This window comes from Microcaecilia unicolor, chromosome 2 (assembly GCF_901765095.1).
Source record: "Microcaecilia unicolor chromosome 2, aMicUni1.1, whole genome shotgun sequence".
NCBI classification, from domain to species: Eukaryota; Metazoa; Chordata; class Amphibia; order Gymnophiona; family Siphonopidae; genus Microcaecilia; species Microcaecilia unicolor.
In genome coordinates, this window is record NC_044032.1 from 538258282 (window position 1) to 538279035 (window position 20754).

The 20754-nt window shown below is 44.8% G+C and overlaps 1 protein-coding gene across 2 annotated transcripts in view; it reads left to right on the top strand.

Annotated features, from left to right (window-relative positions):
* Positions 1-20754, top strand: part of WDR19 (WD repeat domain 19) — a 565820-nt gene that overhangs the window by 514268 nt on the left and 30798 nt on the right. For both annotated transcript variants that reach the window (XM_030191304.1, XM_030191303.1), the window contains exon 36: positions 9434-9557. In XM_030191304.1, coding sequence (XP_030047164.1) covers positions 9434-9548 — 115 coding nt within the window. In that variant the 3' untranslated portion in view covers positions 9549-9557. The remainder of the gene's footprint in view (positions 1-9433; positions 9558-20754) is intronic.

Here is a 20754-nt window from a genome sequence, read left to right on the forward strand (position 1 = left end):
AACTGGACCAAGCCACTAAGTAATCCCCACATTCCCAAGAAGATTGAGTCCCAGTACCGGATCCATGGGGACCCAGAGCTGATGCGCACTCAGTTGCCTCATGACTCTGGAGTTGTGGATCTGGCCCTAAAGAAGGCTAAGAGTTCTAGGGAGCATGCTTCGGCGCCCCCGGGCAAAGACCCTAGAACCTTAGACTCCTTTGGGAGGAAGGCCTACCATTCTTCTATGCTCGTGGCCAAGATCCAGTCTTACCAGCTCTACACGAGCATACACATGCGGAACAATGTGCGGCAGTTGGCGGGCTTGGTTGATGCTCTTCCCCCTGAGCAAGCCAAGCCTTTTCAGGAGGTGGTCAGGCAGCTGAAGGCGTGCAGAAAATTCCTGGCCAGAGGAGTTTATGACACTTTTGATGTTGCGTCCAGGGCCGCTGCTCAAGGTGTGGTGATGCGCAGGCTCTCATTGCTGCGTGCCGCCGACCTGGAGAATAGACTCCAGCAGCGGATTGCGGACTCGCCTTGCCGTGCGGACAACATTTTTGGAGAAAAAGTCGAGCAGGTGGTAGAGTCTCTCCACCAGCGGGACACCGCATTCGACAAGTTCTCCCGCCGGCAGCCTTCAGCCTCTACCTCTACAGGTAGACGATTTTTCGGGGGAAGGAAGACTGGTCCCTATGCTTCTGGTAAGCGTAGGTACAATCCTCCTTCCCGACAGCCTGCGGCCCAGGCTAAGCCCCAGCGCGCTCGCTCTCGTCAGCAGCGTGCGCCTCAGCAAGGCCCCGCGGCTCCCCAGCAAAAGCAAGGGGCGAGCTTTTGACTGGCTCCAGCAGAGCATAGCCGACATCCAAGTGTCAGTGCCGGGCGACCTGCCGGTCGGGGGGAGGTTGAAAGCTTTTCACCAAAGGTGGCCTCTCATAACCTCTGATCAGTGGGTTCTCCAAATAGTCCGGCAGGGATACACCCTCAATTTGGCCTCAAAACCTCCAAATTGTCCACCGGGAGCTCAGTCTTACAGCTTCCAGCACAAGCAGGTACTTGCAGAGGAACTCTCCGTCCTTCTCAGCGCCAATGCGGTCGAGCCCGTGCCATCCGGGCAAGAAGGGCTGGGATTCTATTCCAGGTACTTCCTTGTGGAAAAGAAAACAGGGGGGATGCGTCCCATCCTAGACCTAAGGGCCCTGAACAAATATCTCGTAAAAGAAAAGTTCAGGATGCTTTCCCTGGGCACCCTTCTCCCCATGATTCAGCAAAACGATTGGCTATGCTCTCTGGACTTGAAGGATGCCTACACACACATCCCGATACTGCCAGCTCACAGTATCTGCGATTTCAGTTGGGCACACGCCACTTCCAGTACTGTGTGCTACCCTTTGGGCTCGCCTCTGCGCCCAGGGTGTTCACAAAGTGCCTAGCTGTAGTAGCAGCGGCACTTCGCAGGCTGGGGGTGCACGTGTTCCCATATCTCGACGATTGGCTGGTGAAGAACACATCCGAGGCAGGAGCCCTGCAGTCCATGCAGATGACTATTCGCCTCCTGGAGCTACTGGGGTTTGTGATAAATTACCCAAAGTCCCATCTTCTCCCAGTGCAGAAACTCTAATTCATAGGAGCCCTGCTGGATTCTCGGACAGCTCGCGCCTATCTTCCAGAGGCGAGAGCCAACAACTTGTTGTCCCTCGTCTCGCGGGTGCGTGCGTCCCAGCAGATCACAGCTCGGCAGATGTTGAGATTGCTGGGCCACATGGCCTCCACAGTTCATGTGACTCCCATGGCCCGCCTCCACATGAGATCTGCTCAATGGACCCTAGCCTCCCAGTGGTATCAGGCCGCTGGGGGTCTAGAGGACGTGATCCACTTGTCCACGAGTTTTCTCAAATCCCTGTATTGGTGGACGATTTGCTCCAATTTGACTCTGGGACGTCCCTTCCAAATTCCTCAGCCACAAAAAGTGCTGACCACGGATGCGTCTCTCCTGGGATGGGGAGCTCATGTCGATGGGCTTCACACCCAAGGAAGTTGGTCCCTCCAAGAACGCGATCTACAGATCAATCTTCTGGAGTTGCGAGCTATCTGGAACGCTCTGAAGGCTTTCAGAGATCGGCTGTCCCACCAAATTATCCAAATTCAGACAGACAACCAGGTTGCCATGTACTATGTCAACAAGCAGGGGGGCACCGGATCTCGCCCCCTGTGTCAGGAAGCCGTCAGCATGTGGCTCTGGGCCCGCCGTCTCGGCATGGTGCTCCAAGCCACATATCTGGCAGGCGTAAACAACAGTCTGGCCGACAGACTGAGCCGGATTATGCAACCTCACGAGTGGTCGCTCAACTCCAGAGTGGTGCGCCAGATCTTCCAAGCGTGGGGCACCCCCTTGGTGGATCTCTTCGCATCTCGAGTGAACCACAAAGTCCCTCAGTTCTGTTCCAGGCTTCAGGCCCCCGGCAGACTAGCATCGGATGCCTTCCTCCTGGATTGGGGGGAGGGCCTGCTGTATGCTTATCCTCCCATCCCTCTGGTGGGGAGGACTTTGTTGAAACTCAAGCAAGACCGAGGCACCATGATTCTGATTGCTCCTTTTTGGCCGCGTCAGATCTGGTTCCCCCTTCTTCTGGAGTTATCCTCCGAAGAACCGTGGAGATTGGAGTGTTTTCCGACCCTCATCACACAGGACGAGGGGGCGCTTCTGCATCCCAACCTCCAGTCTCTGGCTCTCACGGCCTGGATGTTGAGGGCGTAGACTTTGCCTCTTTGGGTCTGTCAGAGGGTGTCTCCCGCATCTTGCTTGCTTCCAGGAAAGACTCCACTAAGAGAAGTTACTTCTTCCATTGGAGGAGGTTTGCCGTCTGGTGTGACAGCAAGGCCCTAGATCCTCGCTCTTGTCCTACACAGACCCTGCTTGAATACCTTCTGCACTTGTCTGAGTCTGGTCTCAAGACCAACTCTGTAAGGGTTCACCTTAGTGCAATCAGTGCATACCATTACCGTGTGGAAGGTAAGCCGATCTCAGGACAGCCTTTAGTTGTTCGCTTCATGAGAGGTTTGCTTTTGTCAAAGCCCCCTGTCAAGCCTCCTACAGTGTCATGGGATCTCAATGTCGTTCTCACCCAGCTGATGAAACCTCCTTTTGAGCCACTGAATTCCTGCCATCTGAAGTACTTGACCTGGAAGGTCATTTTCTTGGTGGCAGTTACTTCAGCTCGTAGAGTCAGTGAGCTTCAGGCCCTGGTAGCCCAGGCCCCGTACACCAAATTTCATCATAACAGAGTAGTCCTCCGCACTCACCCTAAGTTCCTGCCGAAGGTTGTGTCTGAGTTCCATCTGAACCAGTCAATTGTCTTGCCAACATTTTTTCCCCGTCCTCATTCCTGCCCTGCTGAACGTCAGCTGCACACATTGGACTGCAAGAGAGCATTGGCCTTCTACCTGGAGCGGACACAGCCCACCAGACAGTCCGCCCAATTGTTTGTTTCTTTTGACCCCAATAGGAGGGGAGTGGCTGTAGGGAAACGCACCATATCCAATTGGCTAGCAGATTGCATTTCCTTCACTTACGCCCAGGCGGGGCTGGCTCTTGAGGGTCATGTCACGGCTCATAATGTTAGAGCCATGGCTGCGTCGGTAGCCCACTTGAAGTCAGCCTCCATTGAAGAAATTTGCAAAGCTGCGACGTGGTCATCTGTCCACACATTCACATCTCATTACTGCCTGCAGCAGGATACCCGACGCGACAGTCGGTTCGGGCAGTCAGTTCTTCAGAACCTGTTTGGGCTTTAGGATCCAACTCCACCCCCCGAGGGCCCTGTTTGTTCTGTTCCAGGCTGCACTCTCAGTTAGTTGGTAAATTTTTTAGGTCAATCTCAGTTATGTCCTCGCCGTTGCGAGGCCCAATTGACCATGGTTGTTGTTTTGAGTGAGCCTGGGGGCTAGGGATACCCCATCAGTGAGAACAAGCAGCCTGCTTGTCCTCGGAGAAAGCGAATGCTACATACCTGTAGAAGGTATTCTCCGAGGACAGCAGGCTGATTGTTCTCACAAACCCGCCCGCCTCCCCTTTGGAGTTGAGTCTTCCCTTGAAGTGTATTGTCTTGCTACATACTGGACTGGCCGGCTCGAGCCGGTTTCGGGCGGGAAGACGGCCGCGCATGCGCGGTGCGCATGGGCGCGCGAGGACTAGCAAAGGCCTTTGCTAGTAAACTTTCCGATGGAGGGGGCTGCCGAGGACGTCAACCCATCAGTGAGAACAATCAGCCTGCTGTCCTCGGAGAATACCTTCTACAGGTATGTAGCATTCGCTCTCTGGAATTCGTTGCCGGAGAAAGTGGTGAAGGTGGTTAGCTTAGCAGAGTTTAAAAAGGGGTTGGACGGTTTCTTAAATGACAAGTCCATAAACCGCTACTAAATGGACTTGGAAAAAATCCACAATTCCAGGAATAACATGTATAGAATGTTTGTACGTTTGGGAAGCTTGCCAGGTGCCCTTGGCCTGGATTGGCCGCTGTCGTGGACAGGATGCTGGGCTCGATGGACCCTTGGTCTTTTCCCAGTATGGCATTATTTATGTACTTATGTAAATCTCATTAAGGAGGGCTGTTAACAAGGGGTCAGTTCACCAGCAAATGCTTTATATAACTCATTAGGAAAGCCATCAAGCCCCAGAGATTTACCTGTTGGGAGCTGTTTGATGACCTTACAAACCTCTTCTACGGCAATAAGACTCTCAAGACGTGAACATTGGGCCGGAGTCAAAGTAGGAAGCGAGCAAGCTGATAGGTAAGCGTCAGTAGCTCCATGGGAAATGGAGGAGTCAGCTGTATATAAGGACTGATGAAAACGCTGACGAATCATATGAGATTTAGTCAAAAACAATTCCCTTGCCATCCCCTAATAGTGTGATCTACCTTCTGCTGTCTCAGTTTAAGAGCCAGGAAGTGACCCAGTTTGTTGCTATAAACATAGTGATTTTGTTGTTTGCGGTGACATAAAAATTGGAACTGGTCAGAATAAGTGCTATCTAAGAACAAACAAGTTGCCTGTATTTCCTGCAAAACTGAAATGGAGCCAGAGGACTTATGACTTGTCTTCCAAATGACAAAGATGAGAAAGGCACTTGGCCTCCTCCGCATGTTGGGTACACACCCTGTTACTAGCTTTTTGCAGGAAATAACCCCAGGATTACAGCCTTTAAAGCATCACATAACCACCCCCAAAGAAGAGACTTAGAGCCAGATGCACAAAACCTAACGAGCCCACAACTTGCGTTTTAAACTGGTTCCAGGCAGTTTAAAACTCAAGTAGTTTACCGGGGCATGCATCAAGGGCATTTTTCCTGTCACGGTAGCAGGCAACGAAAACGGAATGCAAATTATCCAAAGGCTATTATAATGAGCTGCAGTACCGTTGCAGCTCATTATAATGAGATGCACTACCGTTTTTCCGATTCCCTTACCGTGGAAACCCTAACGTGAGGTCTGCACCTCTCGTTAGGGCTCCTGTGAGGGAATCGGAAAGGAAAAGAGCCCCAAAAAAATTAAAAAAGGAAGAAAAAAAAGCAGCGAGCGCACGTGAGGGGCGTCCTTTATGGACGTACTCTGCCTGCGCTTGTGAGGGACGTCTTTTCGACGTTTTTTTTTTTTTTTTTTAGTTTTGTCTCCTTCTGTAGCAGTGAGGAGAAGAGATTAGAGAATCGGGGACCTGCGACTCGAGTCGATCCGGAGTTTGGGACGTCCCTTTCCATTATGCTCCTCTTCCAGGTCTCTTCAGCCAATCAGAGTGCGTGTAGCTGACACCAGCAAGCTAGATGCGCTTTGATTGGCTGAAGAGACCCAAGAAGAGGAGCATAACCGAATGGGACGTCCCAATTCTCCGACTGGCTACTGAGGTAATGGTGAATGCAACGGAGCTACAACGAGTAGCTCATTTGCATTCCCTTTCCTTAGTGAATTCCCGTTCCCTACCGATTCGCTATGGAATCGGTAGGGAACGGGAATTACCGACGACTTTAGTGCATCTTCCTCTTAATGTAAATTAACCTCCAAGTAGTCCCGAAATATAGTCCTGTAGTCCGCTACAATCTCCTCCTTCATTTGCAGCTTGAGCTGAAGAAAGCGGAAGTCAGCTGTTCTGAGCGTTCCTTGACCCTGGCCTCCAAGTCTTCTACGCGCCGTCCCAACTCACGAAGATCCACACTAATGGCATCCATCCAATCTAGAATTTCTTCCTTAGAGGTTTTTATTTCGGCCTTTATTTCGGCCTGAATATCCACCAAGCATTGCTGCAGAGTGTTTGAGAAACCCTGTTTTGCCAGCAGTGCCTGTGCGGCAGCCACAGATAAAGCCGAGTCAGAAGGACAAGGAGGCGCCGGTGACGCCAGTGACACGTGGTGATGCAGGCCCTTACCAGACTGGCAAGCCAACTGGCATTCCCCTTCCTTTCGCCCAGACAATGGAGTCTTGCTCATGGCCACCAAGGAGATCACTTGGAATTGCAAGCAAGATTAAACAGGTAATTGCACAGATGATGTTGGATGGTGCTAATAAAAAGCAGGGAAGTGTAGGAGCTGATGATCTAGGCGGCCATTCAGGACCGTGATGGCACTTCCTCCCAGAACCAAAGCAGTTTGAAATGTGTTATATAAAGTTACTTTCTCTGTCCCTAGTGGACTCACAGTCTTAAGGTTTGCTCCTGGGGCAATGGGAGAGTTAAGACTTTCCCGAGATCACAAGGAAACAATAGCCTACACAAGTCTAAGTCCAAATTCATTGATTCTCTGGGTACCTGGATCTCGTCATGAGAGCTCTATGATAGTAGGTTCCATCTACTTTCTTCCTATTCTTGGGCCGGTGCCTTCCAGTATTAGAGTTGAGAGCTGCATTTTTGACCCAGCTGTTTCCTCCTACTCCTTTGTACCTCATTTGATTGGTGTCAGGGCTGGTATCTGGTGACATGAGCCTTCGTTTGCCTTAGGATTCCACCCCACCCTACCCCACACAGTCTGATCATTTCAGCAATAGTCCTGAACCAGGGACCATGCACCAGAACTTCTTTCAGAACCCCAGAATCATGGGCACTGAATTTGGTATCACCCTTAAACAATGACTACAACTTCCTCTTTCCTCTAAGGTGCTAAGAACACTACCTTCATAGCATTCCCAGGTGACTCAGACATCAAATCAGGAACTGCCTGCATAGCACTGCCACAAGGCTAGCCCCTCCAGGGTTTTGTTTTGTTGTTGTTTTTTAAAGTGAAAGTCTAACTCCAGCCTCTCTGAGACCGACTTTTATGATTTCTCTTCTTCCTGTTTTGTGAAGCACTTCTACTTATACTAGCTCCAATCTCAAAATAGCTGGCGCAGCGATTTTGACGGCAGAGATGGCAGGGGCAGGAGCACTAGACAACCAGGGTTTAAGGTAGGCTTGGGGGGGGGAGAGGGGTCACAGGAGAGGCTTTGTCTGATAACGGGGAGGGGGGAGTGGGTGCTATTTGGGGCATGGAGCTAGACCGCTTTCAGCCAAAACAGAGCGTCAAATTTCGGACGCAGATTTGGTTTCAGCTGAAACCGAAAAAACAGGTTTTGGTCGACCTCTAAATTAGGATGATGTCACCCATGGGTAACTAGTTAATGGCTGCATTCAAGAGAACACCTGTAACAGGTAAGCAACTTTTCAGAGTAGATTTCTAATGGTAATGATAGTTGTGAAAGATCCGTCCCTCCTCCCGGGGTCCTCAGGATCTTGCCTCTGCCCTGGCCACTCCGGTTAAGAGTCAGGATACCTATCTCAGCCTCCTAGCCCCACTGCAGTTCACAGGGCAGGGCTCAAAGCAATCCAAACTCCAGAAAGCAAAATCAGTAAGTATCTTTATTCTCTTGGGATTCACAGTCCAGCAGTTCAGCATTAAAGCAGGCAAAAAAGAAAAACACAATCCCACTGTTTCTCCTTTCAGGATCACAGCACATCAGGAAAGAAAAACAACTCCACTCCCCTGCTTCCAGAACTCAGTTTGTTCCACCTTAAGCAGTCTACAGGCCCGTGCTCTCCTTCTCCCCCTCCCCTTTGAAAAGGGGGGGAATGTCCATGAAGGGCAGTCAAAAAAAAAAAAAACAAGAAAAAGAAAGAAACTGCTCCCGGTTTCTTCCTGGTGCTTTGGCAAACGGTCCCAATAAACAGTTCCCAATAAACCACTTCTTCAGGCTTGAGCAAACACTTTCCCACACCCAGCTTCCTCCCGCTGTGAACAGTTCACACAGGGGGAGTCAATAATCCCTCTTCAAACAGCACCTTTAACACACAGTTCATAACAGCCTGAACTCGCTTTGGGGAGAAAAAAGGTCCCACCCTTTCTTGGGTCACTCTCTCAATACACTGACCCTCCTCCCTCATGACCCTTCCTCTATCCCCTTGCAACCCAGCTGCCATACCACGAGTTCACCTGCTTTCTCAGCTTTTTTCCTAAGGAATGAGCCCAGGCTGTGAGGTCCATCGGTTCCTCTGGGCTCTCCTCTCTCTCCCTCTCCTCAGCCTCTTGCCACTCCATGGGTTCCTCGTCCCACCCACTTTTCAGCTGTTCCTCTTTCACTTGATTACACTCCAGGGGCCCCTCCCTTGCCTTGTCAGAGTTCTCCCCTGTGACCTGCTGGGGAAGGTAATCTCTGTACCAGGGCTTGTGCTGGGGCTGCTGGGTAGTGTAGTCTTTTTCCCTCCTCCATTTTTCAGGGGACACTAACCTTTCTCTTCTCTCTCTCTCTCTCTCTCTGGGGAAGTAGTAAAGGCAAGGCTCTGTTCTGTCTCCTTTTGCTCTTGAGCCTCTTCACTCCTTCCCCTTCCATCTGCTCCACCCCTTCACATAGTCAAAAGGCAGATTAAAGAAGGGAGCAGTCTAGAGATAGGTGTATGTACAGAGGCATCTTAGCTGCTTAGACATGAAGGGAAAGCCAGAGAGAACTGTGGCCTATGATATTCTAACAAGAATGTGCAGACTACAAGCCACATGGATCTGGGTTCTCATCTACTATAGTATTCTATGTTTGTATCTTTTTCAGAATGAATAGGGTCTGAAAGAAGAATAGGTAAATACAAAGAGGCATTGTGTGTACTGTATTTCAGCTAAATTGTTTCCCTTTGACATATGTAGCCCTAAAAGATAAAATCAATTTAAAAGGTTTAACATTTCTGCATCTGACCAAGTATGCTGTACTTTAAATAATGAACCTGGAGCGACCATTTGAAGTTAATGAACTCTCCTTAATCTTCTAAAGTTTAAATATAGTCTTTGTGCAAGATTTCTTACCCACAACAAGCCATATCTTTGCAAACTCTCACAGAATGATTTTCTTTCTAATAGTAGATAGGCAGCTTAGGAATGTAAACTGAATTCCTGCCTGCAGTTCCTTTATTTTGAATCTTACCCTAATGAGCTGTTTTTTTTTTCCTTATAAAAGATTGGTGGAATCGGAAAGCACTTGTCCCATGTGTTCGGAAAGAGTAAATTTGGCACAGCTGAAAAAAATAGCAGATTTCACGCCTTACCTCAAAACAGAAGAAGTAGAACAATAACATTATTAGGTAAGTATTTTCTAGCATTTGATTTTTGTTTTGGAGAAAAATTTGTATGCATGGTACAGTGTATGTTATGATATAAAATTAAAGATTTTCAGGCAAATAAATAAGTTTTGGCTATTGACTTCCATGGTATAATATCCAAATCTTCTCAGATTTTTTAGCATCGCCATACTGGGACAGAACGAAGGTCCAGCAAGCCCAGCATCCTGTTTCTAACAGTGGCCAATCCAGGTTACTAGTACCTGGCAAGTTTCCAAAACAGTACAATACATTTTATGTTGCTTGTCCTAGAAATAAGCAGTGGATTTTCCCCAAGTCTATCTTAATAATGGTTTATGGACTTTAATTTTAGGAAGTTATCCAAACCTTTTTTAAACCCTGCTAAGCTAACTGGGCTTTTCCCACATTCTCTGGCAATGAATTCCAGGGTTTAATTATACATTGAGTGAAGAAATATTTTCTCCGATTCTTTTTAAATTTACTACTTTGTAGCTTCATCACATCCCCCCTAGTCCTAGTATTTTTGGAAAGAGAAGCGATTCATGTCTACCTGTTTCACTCCACTTATTATTTTATAGACCTCTATCATATGTCCCCTCAGCTGTGGTGACCAGAATTGCTCACAGTATTTGAGGTGCGGTCGCACCATGAACCAATACAAAGGCATTATAACATCCTCATTTTTGTTTCCATGCCTTTCCTAATAATACCTAACCATTCTGTTTGCTTTCTTAGCTGCTGCTGCACACTAAGTAGATAAGTTTTTCTTATACAAGGATCAACTATTCCTTTCTAGACCTTGAGGGGGTAATTGCTTAAGGAGCTACCTAGTTTCAGACAGAAAGAATGTGTAAATGCTAATATTCTAGTCATTAAGCACATATGTGGATACAGTGCGTGTGAATGACCGTTTTCCAGCTACTTGGTACCAAGATGCGATGGTGTATACTTTGCAGGTGGACATTCACATGAGCAGAGTAGTGGAACATACACTTACATGCTTAGATTATAACATTTTATTATATTTGTGTGATTTTTTTTTTTTTTTTTTTTGCAATCTAGGCACAAGCATTTATACCAGCTCTGGGGCTGGTGGAAAATGTCTGTGCCTACTACTGATAATCATTTCTGTACAAGATGTACCTAGCACTGTACACAAACACATATGAGATAGTCCCTGCTTGACAAAACTTGCAAATCTATTCAAGACCAACAAAATGGCGCAAATAAGGGCTTAGGAAGTGCATGGATTATGAGAATGATTAAATAGGTGGTTCCTTAGCATCAGCAGCAGATAAATCCAGATAGATACTTATGGGTTGCGACTGTTTGTGTCTTTTGTGCCGCACCTCCATTGAAGATGCATTTGGTCTGTTGTCCAAATGTTTTGGACCTCTTCTATTCATCTTTACAGCCTTTCTCACAAGAATAAATTTCTCAGAACCTTTAATTAGTATTTCCCCTATTCTGAAAGAGGAGACAAAAGTTAATTACTGCTTCCTTATAGAGTTGTTATAGAGGTGTTAGGTTTCCCTTGTCAATAGAACTATTGCTATTGACTCCAGGGATCAGGGAGATAGTGTTTGAATTGTTCTAGGCAGAGAAGGAAATAAGGTGTTACCTGGTCTTCCTCTCATGGTTGTGAAAAAGGGTAATTCTCTCCTGGATAGTAGCCTTACTTCAAAGGGCATGGGAAAGAATTCTGTCTCCTGACCATATTCAATGAGAGAGATTGTGGGCAATCAGGGCTTATAGTGTAATTGCCATTCCAGCAAGTCTGCAAGCTTCTCATGATTAGAAGGAAAGAAACCTTCATTTCTCTCTGTCCAACATATGAAACATTAATTTCTGTACATGAAATAATTGGAGGCCTTCCACCTCCTACAACAACTCCCCCCACCCCCCCCCCTGCAATAATATTTTCTTATCCTGTCCTGACTACAGGATTTCTCTCTCTCTCCTCTGTCAGCCCCCCTGCCCCCTTCACCTGGAACTTCCTTTGATCTGCATCCTAAAAGTCTCTCAGAGGCTAATAAACATACTCATGTAAACAGCAAATGGATTGTCTTTCACTTGCTTGGTCAAAGGAAGGTGGGGGGAAGAGGTGGGGGTACTTGCTTCACCTGGCCTGCTTAATATCATTGTAATTTACAGAAACAAGAGAAATTTCCACTTCTCATCGTCTGTACATTAATTCTTAGATATTAGATACTTAGCAGCACTGAAACTGCTTGGTTCAGGCCTTCATAAGTACAAAGTACACCAACATCAACATTCCCCCCCCCCCCACCCCCCCCCCCCCCCCCCCCCCCGGAAAAAAAAAAAAGAAGACTGTTCCGGCCTTCAGTGTTCAGCCAGAGGAGACAAGAAAGGGTGCAGAGTTCTTCCCTTTGCTACAAGTTAACAAAAGGGGCCAATAGGGGTGGAGAGGAGGAGAGAGAGAGAATGATACTAAAAAAGTATTCATACCTGTGTCTAGTAACCAGGAGGAGAAATACACATGCAGAGGTAACCAATGTGTCAGGGTCTGTAGAGGGAGTAGCAGTATAAGAACTTTGTGGGGCATAGTTATGTGAAGTATTTGCTGACATAAAAAGGATTTTAGGTGGAGTGCATGCTTTTCTCAAGCAGGGAGTAATACATCTTAGCAAACAGCAAGATAGGATTACCATAGCAATAACACATAACAGTCCAATAAAAAGAGATCTTATATTGGAACCTAAACGAAGTATCCCAACCGGACATGTCTAATAGACCTTTGTAATTGTGTCTTTCCATTAGGAGGTAAGGCCTGGTGAGCCCAAGAACCACAAACCTAATTAGTGTCCCACTAAAAAATATAGTAACATGGTAGATGACGGCATAGAAAGACCTGCTATGTGTTACTCTATGTGCATATCTGACCTTGATTTGTATCTGCCACTTTTCAGGGCACAGACCATAGAAGTCTGCCCAACACTAGCCCCGCCTCCCAACTTCTCTACCACCTATCTGGGGTTCATAACCTAGCATGTGCATTAGCTACATAGACAATGCAACAGATGTGCATTCATTCCAGAATCTACAAAAAGTGTAAGGATTGTTGGAGGAGGTATAGGGCAGGCCTCCAATTTTTTGACCATAGAAAGGCCAGGATTACCAGTGCAGACATAGTGCATATTAGAGGCTGCCAAGCAGGCAGTGAGGGGGCCTAGGTAACTGGAAAAGAAAGCAGAGTAATTAAGAGATGGCTGGGACTGCCATGCACCATTAGGAAGAAGGTGCATCATACAGACAGAAGTATCAGTATTGCCCAGAGCAGGGCCTGAGCCATTGTTGGTAAGCAGAAAAGGAAAAGAAGCAAAAGAGAACAAATTAAAGGAAAGATCAGAACTGAGCATGTTCATATACAGAACCACTATGACATGACAGAGTGTAAGTAGGGAAAAACAAGTTAAATTATCAGAGATGGACTAGGAGACAGGGGGGTGGCCAAGTTAGAACTAGGCACAAAGGGTGCACAGCCCACACAATCAGAGAGATGCGCAGGACTGGCTAGGCATGGGATTTACAGGTCATTTTATTCCAAAAGGTAGGGCAGCAAAGGGATAGCAAAGGGCAAAGGAAAGATAGCAAAAGTGAAAGGTAAATACCTGGCAGGGGTAGAGGATAATTTGCATTTTGTTTCCCACATTTAGAGGTAATTCAGTAATTTGCAGGCAAACATAACTTTCCCAGAAAACCAAAATGTAAAACCAGTGAGTGTCCAGAAATGTAAATGTAGCATGAGGGCTGTGCAAGGGAGGTCCACACAGAAATAAATAAAAAAACTGAGAGCAACGGGGGGCAAGAAAATGGAATGCAGCTACCAGAAAATAAAACTTCAACTGATTCACAAAATACTGTAGCTTAAGAAATACAAAATCAGGCAAAATAGTACTGAGAAGAAGAGGGGCAGTGGTCATTTGAATGAGTCCATTAAGTCCACAAAAAGCAAATAACATTCTGCAGCAGTAGTGTATAGATGTTCAAAGCGTGATCAGTCTGGTGAAGGCAGTGCAGCTTGGAAAGGTGGTAGCAAGCATCAGAGTTCTGATTCTGGACAGCAAAAGGTGTGGACTTGCAGACTTTCAGTGAACTCTTAAATCAAGGCTAGTTCATAGGTGGGATCGGTGGTTTCTCAGGTAGGCCCGATCCGCAAGTTGGTAGGGACAAATTGGCACCAATGGTAATTCTGGTTCTGGGTATTAATGAGAAATAAAGAGACATCATCAGTATTCTGGGAGACAGATAGAGAAAAAATGGGGCAGAGATATCATCCATGTAAAAGGCAGGGGCGTATCTGCGTGGGGCCACAGGGGCCTGGGCCCCTGCAGATTTCGCCCTGGACCCCCCTACTGCCGCCGTGGGTACCTTTGCTGGTGGGGGACCCCAACCCCCACCAGCCGAGGTCCGCTTCCTCCTGCCGCTGCGAGTTTTTTTAAGTTCTTCATCGGGATTCGTCCTCCGTCACTCTGTGCTGCTGTTCAAAGAAGCTGCTAGCTGAATGCAGTTTCGGACTGAGTCTGACGTCGCTGCTGCACGTTGTACATGAGTCTGACGTCCTCGCAGCGGCAGGAGGAAGCGGACTTTGGCTGGTGGGGGTTGGGGTCCCCCACCAGCAAAGGTACCCACGGCGGCGGGGGGGGGGGGGGGGCTATAATGTGCCTCCTCACTCTGGCTTCGGCCCCCGCTACCGCCGACTTTCAGATACGCCCCTGGTAAAAGGTAGTGTCAGATATGGGTATACTTCTGAGAGAGAGAGAGACCTTTTCTGTACGGGGGTGGGAAAGGAAATATTACACCCTGCCTGCGTTCACTAAAACTGTTGATTAGTGGCAGAACATAAGTAGTTAATGTGTTTAGTAGGACATTCAGAACAGAACACTTTTGCTATATTTCACACACAACCAATATGTATTCAGGAGAGAAACTACTTCTACATACTGATTGTACTATCCACAAAATTAAAAAAAATCAGAAATGGTCACTTATACTGAATGTATCTGATGGGTCCCACAAAACACACACAAACAGACAAAAGACAAAGTTTGAAGAGGCCATATATCAGATCTGCCGTGTTGGATTCAGGAGTGGACTTAATCTGCAAGTAAACACAGTATTATTCAAACTAAAATTATGTATGGTATCCAAGTGGATAACATAACAGTTTCTGTGAGCTCCTATGTGCACAAATGAATAAAAGCATAGCATAGCCATTCCAGAAATAGAAAAGGTACATTTAAATGCTCTTTTAGAGAATCTTTTACCTCTGCAGCTGGTAAGAGAAGCTCTTTGGAGCGCATTCAAATAAAATTAAAAGTCAGAAAATATTTCTTTATATAAATTATCTGGATGGCATGTATGCATGAAACCCTGATTTCATAAAAAAAATAAAAAAAAAATCCTAAATTTGTAACTTGCAGTCTGAAAGGGAAAAAGACATTCAGAAATTAATTCACAAGGTCACATATCTCCTCTGTTCTGGCTATTTCATTCTTAAGACCCTCATTCACAGATTTCTTCATACTTTCTCTGTGCAAGCAGGAAAACCACCATTTCTTCCAAAGTTGGTATATGACCAGCAGTACGCAGAAATACCTGTGAACTAGAAATAAAAAAAAAAAACAAGCCGCACAAGTCTGATGACTGAGCAACAAATTATTCAGTTGGTTCCCCTTAGTTTTTCACAAAGTACCCCTATCTGTAGTCTGAAAAGACACAAAACCTGCCTGACAAGAGTTCACAATAAATATAAAAGGAGCTGAAATGCAGCATTAACTTTTCTGGTTCCTAGCTCTGTTGGTATTAACACTTTGTTTTAACATTTAAGTGTCAGGACTGCTTGCTATTTGCAGAAATCTACAGATCTTAATTTGTTTTTAAGAAAAAACGCTTAGTGTCAATTAATTTCTGTTATCCTGTTAGTTCTAATTTTAAAATTAAAGACTCCCTATAAAAGGGATGGAATCACATTTGTCCTATCAATCTAGTCAAAACAAACTTAATCATACTGGAATGTGGACCAATTAATTTCCTAATAGCTTAAACACAATCTGAAAGTGACACTTAAGAATTTTTAACAAGCCTATCATGAAACAAACAATCTAGAATTTGTATCAAGTAAACAGTAGATTTGAGCACCTACTAAGGCACACTGTTTAACTCTACAGGGGGCAGAGCAGACCCTGCCCCTGTCTTCAGTGTAGAGGAAAAAGTAATTTGATCTTGCCAAAATACAGTGGAAAATGCAGGGAGAGAGAGAAGAAAGGAAAGGATCATGAATAATATTAGCCCTTAAATGTCTCTCCTAAATTCAGTTAATGGAGAGGATGCACAAATGCATCCTCAGGTAATCTTAGAAATACTGAGGAGTAGAGATATACATTTCTTTGATCCTGTCAGTGTCCTATATATTAAGCACAAGTCCTTTTTAGCTGTGTTATTTCCACTAAAGTTCTACCCTCCCTTACACTTTACTTAGACGTGTCAAACAACAAGATGCCTCAAAATACATATGAGCTGCACAAAGGTAAACAGAACAAAGAGGGATCCTTTTACTGCTTCAATTCAAAGGTGTAACCAATATTTAAACTTCACAAAACAAACTTGTTTCGTGTAGTGTTTTTCCTAATATACCTAATGCCTGAAATCTTTCAAGGGCACTGCTCTGCAGAGAATCTGCACCCCCAGTTTGGTCAGTAGATCTCTCCCTAGTAAGTTAATACAATATACTCAACAACTGTTGCAATTACAGTGGGGGAAATAAGTATTTGATCCCTTGCTGATTTTGTAAGTTTGCCCACTGACAAAGACATGAGCAGCCCATAATTGAAGGGTAGGTTATTGGTAACAGTGAGAGATAGCACATCACAAATTAAATCCGGAAAATCACATTTTGGAAAGTATATGAATTTATTTGCATTCTGCAGAGGGAAATAAGTATTTGATCCCTCTGGCAAACAAGACCTAATACTTGGTGGCAAAACCCTTGTTGGCAAGCACAGCGGTCAGACGTCTTCTGTAGTTGATGATGAGGTTTGCACACATGTCAGGAGGAATTTTGGTCCACTCCTCTTTGCAGATCATCTCTAAATCATTAAGAGTTCTGGGCTGTCGCTTGGCAACTCGCAGCTTCAGCTCCCTCCATAAGTTTTCAATGGGATTAAGGTCTGGTGACTGGCTAGGCCACTCCATGACCCTAATGTGCTTCTTCCTGAGCCACTCCTTTGTTGCCTTGGCTGTATGTTTTGGGTCATTGTCGTGCTGGAAGACCCAGCCACGACCCATTTTTAAGGCCCTGGCGGAGGGAAGGAGGTTGTCACTCAGAATTGTACGGTACATGGCCCCATCCATTCTCCCATTGATGCGGTGAAGTAGTCCTGTGCCCTTAGCAGAGAAACACCCCCAAAACATAACATTTCCACCTCCATGCTTGACAGTGGGGACGGTGTTCTTTGGGTCATAGGCAGCATTTCTCTTCCTCCAAACATGGCGAGTTGAGTTCATGCCAAAGAGCTCAATTTTTGTCTCATCTGACCACAGCACCTTCTCCCAATCACTCTCGGCATCATCCAGGTGTTCACTGGCAAACTTCAGACGGGCCGTCACATGTGCCTTCCGGAGCAGGGGGACCTTGCGGGCACTGCAGGATTGCAATCCGTTATGTCGTAATGTGTTACCAATGGTTTTCGTGGTGACAGTGGTCCCAGCTGCCTTGAGATCATTGACAAGTTCCCCCCTTGTAGTTGTAGGCTGATTTCTAACCTTCCTCATGATCAAGGATACCCCACGAGGTGAGATTTTGCGTGGAGCCCCAGATCTTTGTCGATTGACAGTCATTTTGTACTTCTTCCATTTTCTTACTATGGCACCAACAGTTGTCTCCTTCTCGCCCAGCGTCTTACTGATGGTTTTGTAGCCCATTCCAGCCTTGTGCAGGTGTATGATCTTGTCCCTGACATCCTTAGACAGCTCCTTGCTCTTGGCCATTTTGTAGAGGTTAGAGTCTGACTGATTCACTGAGTCTGTGGACAGGTGTCTTTCATACAGGTGACCATTGCCGACAGCTGTCTGTCATGCAGGTAACGAGTTGATTTGGAGCATCTACCTGGTCTGTAGGGGCCAGATCTCTTACTGGTTGGTGGGGGATCAAATACTTATTTCCCTCTGCAGAATGCAAATAAATTCATATACTTTCCACAATGTGATTTTCCGGATTTAATTTGTGATGTGCTATCTCTCACTGTTACCAATAACCTACCCTTCAATTATGGGCTGCTCATGTCTTTGTCAGTGGGCAAACTTACAAAATCAGCAAGGGATCAAATACTTATTTCCCCCACTGTATATTTATCTTTATTAAACCAATTAATCTCATAAACCTAACAATTATTGTCTAAAATCCCCATATATCTAACATTCATTCATCCATTCACTCTAATTCAAATCTATAAAACTAATAGCAAAAAACTGTTATCAAACTCTATAACATTAGAATACCCGGAATGATTGTATCACTTATGATCTTATAAATGTACTATTTTCAATAGCAACACTGGTGTGAAACTTGTTAATTACACTGTCAATCAAAGCACCTTTTCTTCGTTACGATCTTCATTCAATCCATTCGTAACCTGATTTAGACTTCTCTGTAGCCATATGAAGATCAATCCATTGATTATATCAATTACCCACCACAGCAGGTTTAAATCAAAGATTTGTATTCCATCGTAAACCACAACTGATTTACTGTGTGCTATAATACTGAATGACGGAAGTTTCATTCACCGTGATTCCAATCTTCACGGAACTAATGTTGAATCTTTTCCTTCAATTTCAAACTGCTTCATTGGAGCTATCCTCTCATTGTTCACTGAAATAATTTTGCACAGACCCTACACGATCGTGTTTCGCAAAATTTGCGTCTTCAGGGGTCAGTAATCTAAGTAAACAACAATAATAGCATACATTTATATTTCACAAACATTATTTCAACCCTTTTGAAAACCAATATTGTAAACTCTTACCGGCTCTACAGGTGGCCAAACATTCAACAGTCCTGGATGTGCCGGTGGCAGCGCCTCAAAAGACGCCCACACATGCGCATACCGAGGCTTCAAAGAGACTGAGTTTAAATACCCTCTCACAAATTTAACCACTCTACTTCCTTGTTTAACCCATTAGGGCTTACAGTGTTCCAAAGATAGATTAGCCTTTGTTCTTTTCGCAATAACATGCGAGGCACATTTCCACCCCTTTCAAAATTAATTTGACTCAAAACTACAAAGCGAAGATCCTGAACTTCATGTTTAACATCTACCCAATGTGAAACCAGAGGAGCTTCCATTCGTTTAGTACGAAGATTACTAAGGTGCTGTGCTATCCTAACTTTAATCTTTTTAGTAGTTAATCCAATATACCATAATTCGCAGGGGCATTTTATACCATACACACAATTTGCAGTGTTACAATCAGTACGAGCCTGCAAACGATATATTTTCCCTGAATGAGGAACATTCACTTCATTAACTTGCATGGCATAACTACAATATACACACCGATTGCAACTCACATGGCCAAAATCCTCATGTCTTACATTACATGCAGTGTTATGCCCTGCCAATTGTTCGCCTAAATTTCTCCCTCGAGAAAATGTAAATCGAGGGAATTGCTGGAAAACTTTATGTATGCCCAATATGGACCAGTGACGTTTCATAATATGTATAATTTGACTAGATGACTTAGTGTAAGGTAACACACAAGTCAACGGATCATTTTTTACAGATTTATGTTTCTGGTTGTCACATGATGGTTGCCATTCATTATGATTATTGAACGCTCTCTTAGCCGCTTTTTTTAAAATTTTATCAGGATATCCTCTACATTGAAAACGTGAAATCATCTGGAGAGCTTGATGATTATATTCTTTACGAGAACTGCACAACCTACGGACTCAAAGCAGTTGGCTCGATGGTATACTGTTTTTTAAACCAGAAGGATGATGGCTGCGATAATGCAGTATTGCATTGCGATCAGTCTCCTTACGGTAAATCTTGGTAATAAATTTACCATCATCCCATCGGATATTTACATCCAAAAAATTCACCTCTCGACGCCCAATACAATGCACAAATTTAATATGGGGGCTCACTGTGTTTAAAATTTCCAACAACTTCAGTAAATTATCTTCTGTCCCTTGCCATATTACCAAAATATCATCTATATATCGCAGCCATTTAACTACACCCTCAAAATATTGATTTGTATATATATACTGCTTCTCCAACTGGTCCATATACAAACATGCAATAGTGGGGGCTACTGTAGCCCCATCGCAACTCCCTTTATTTGATGGAAAAATTGTTCTTTAAACTTGAAAAAATTATGATAAATAACTAACTCAGCTATTTGGCCAAGTAAAGTTATTAATTGGCTCGATAACTCCAAAGTGTCCAATAATCCCTTAATCATAATCACAGCTTCCCTTTGTGGGATATTTGTATATAATGCAGTAACATCTAATGTGACCAAACATACCTCTGAACTAACGTCAACTTGTACATCTTGCAAAATATTAAGCAAGTGATCTGAATCTCTCACAAAGGAAGTTATGGACTTTAAACAAGGTTGCAAATGAAAGTCCAAAAATTGAGAGAGCGGTTCAAACAGTGACTCACACCCGGAAACAATGGGACGGCCAGGAGGATTTTCCAAACTCTTATGTATTTTTGGGGTGAAGTAGATCATAGGTATTTTTGGAAATTGTTTAAACAAATATCGAAATATTTGAATAGAAATAACACCGTTCTCACAAGCTTCCCTTAACAACTCATACACCCGCGATTGATACTGGGTAGTAGGATCTTCCTGTAACGGACTATAGAATGTTTGATCATTTAACTGAGTAAATGCTTCTTGTTCGTACTTCAATCTATCCTGTACCACAACTCCACCCCCTGTATCAGCTCTCAAGATTATAATATTTTCGTCCCTTTGTAAATATACAACTGCTTGACGCTGCAAAGCTGTCAAATTACCATATTGTCTCCCCAAAGTCGCTTCTAATTTTTCAAGATCATGTAATACCCATTGTTGAAACGTAGCAATAGCTGAATCTATAGGGCCATGAGGAAGCCATGTTGAGGGCAATCGATATGTTTGCAAAAAGGACTTAGATTGA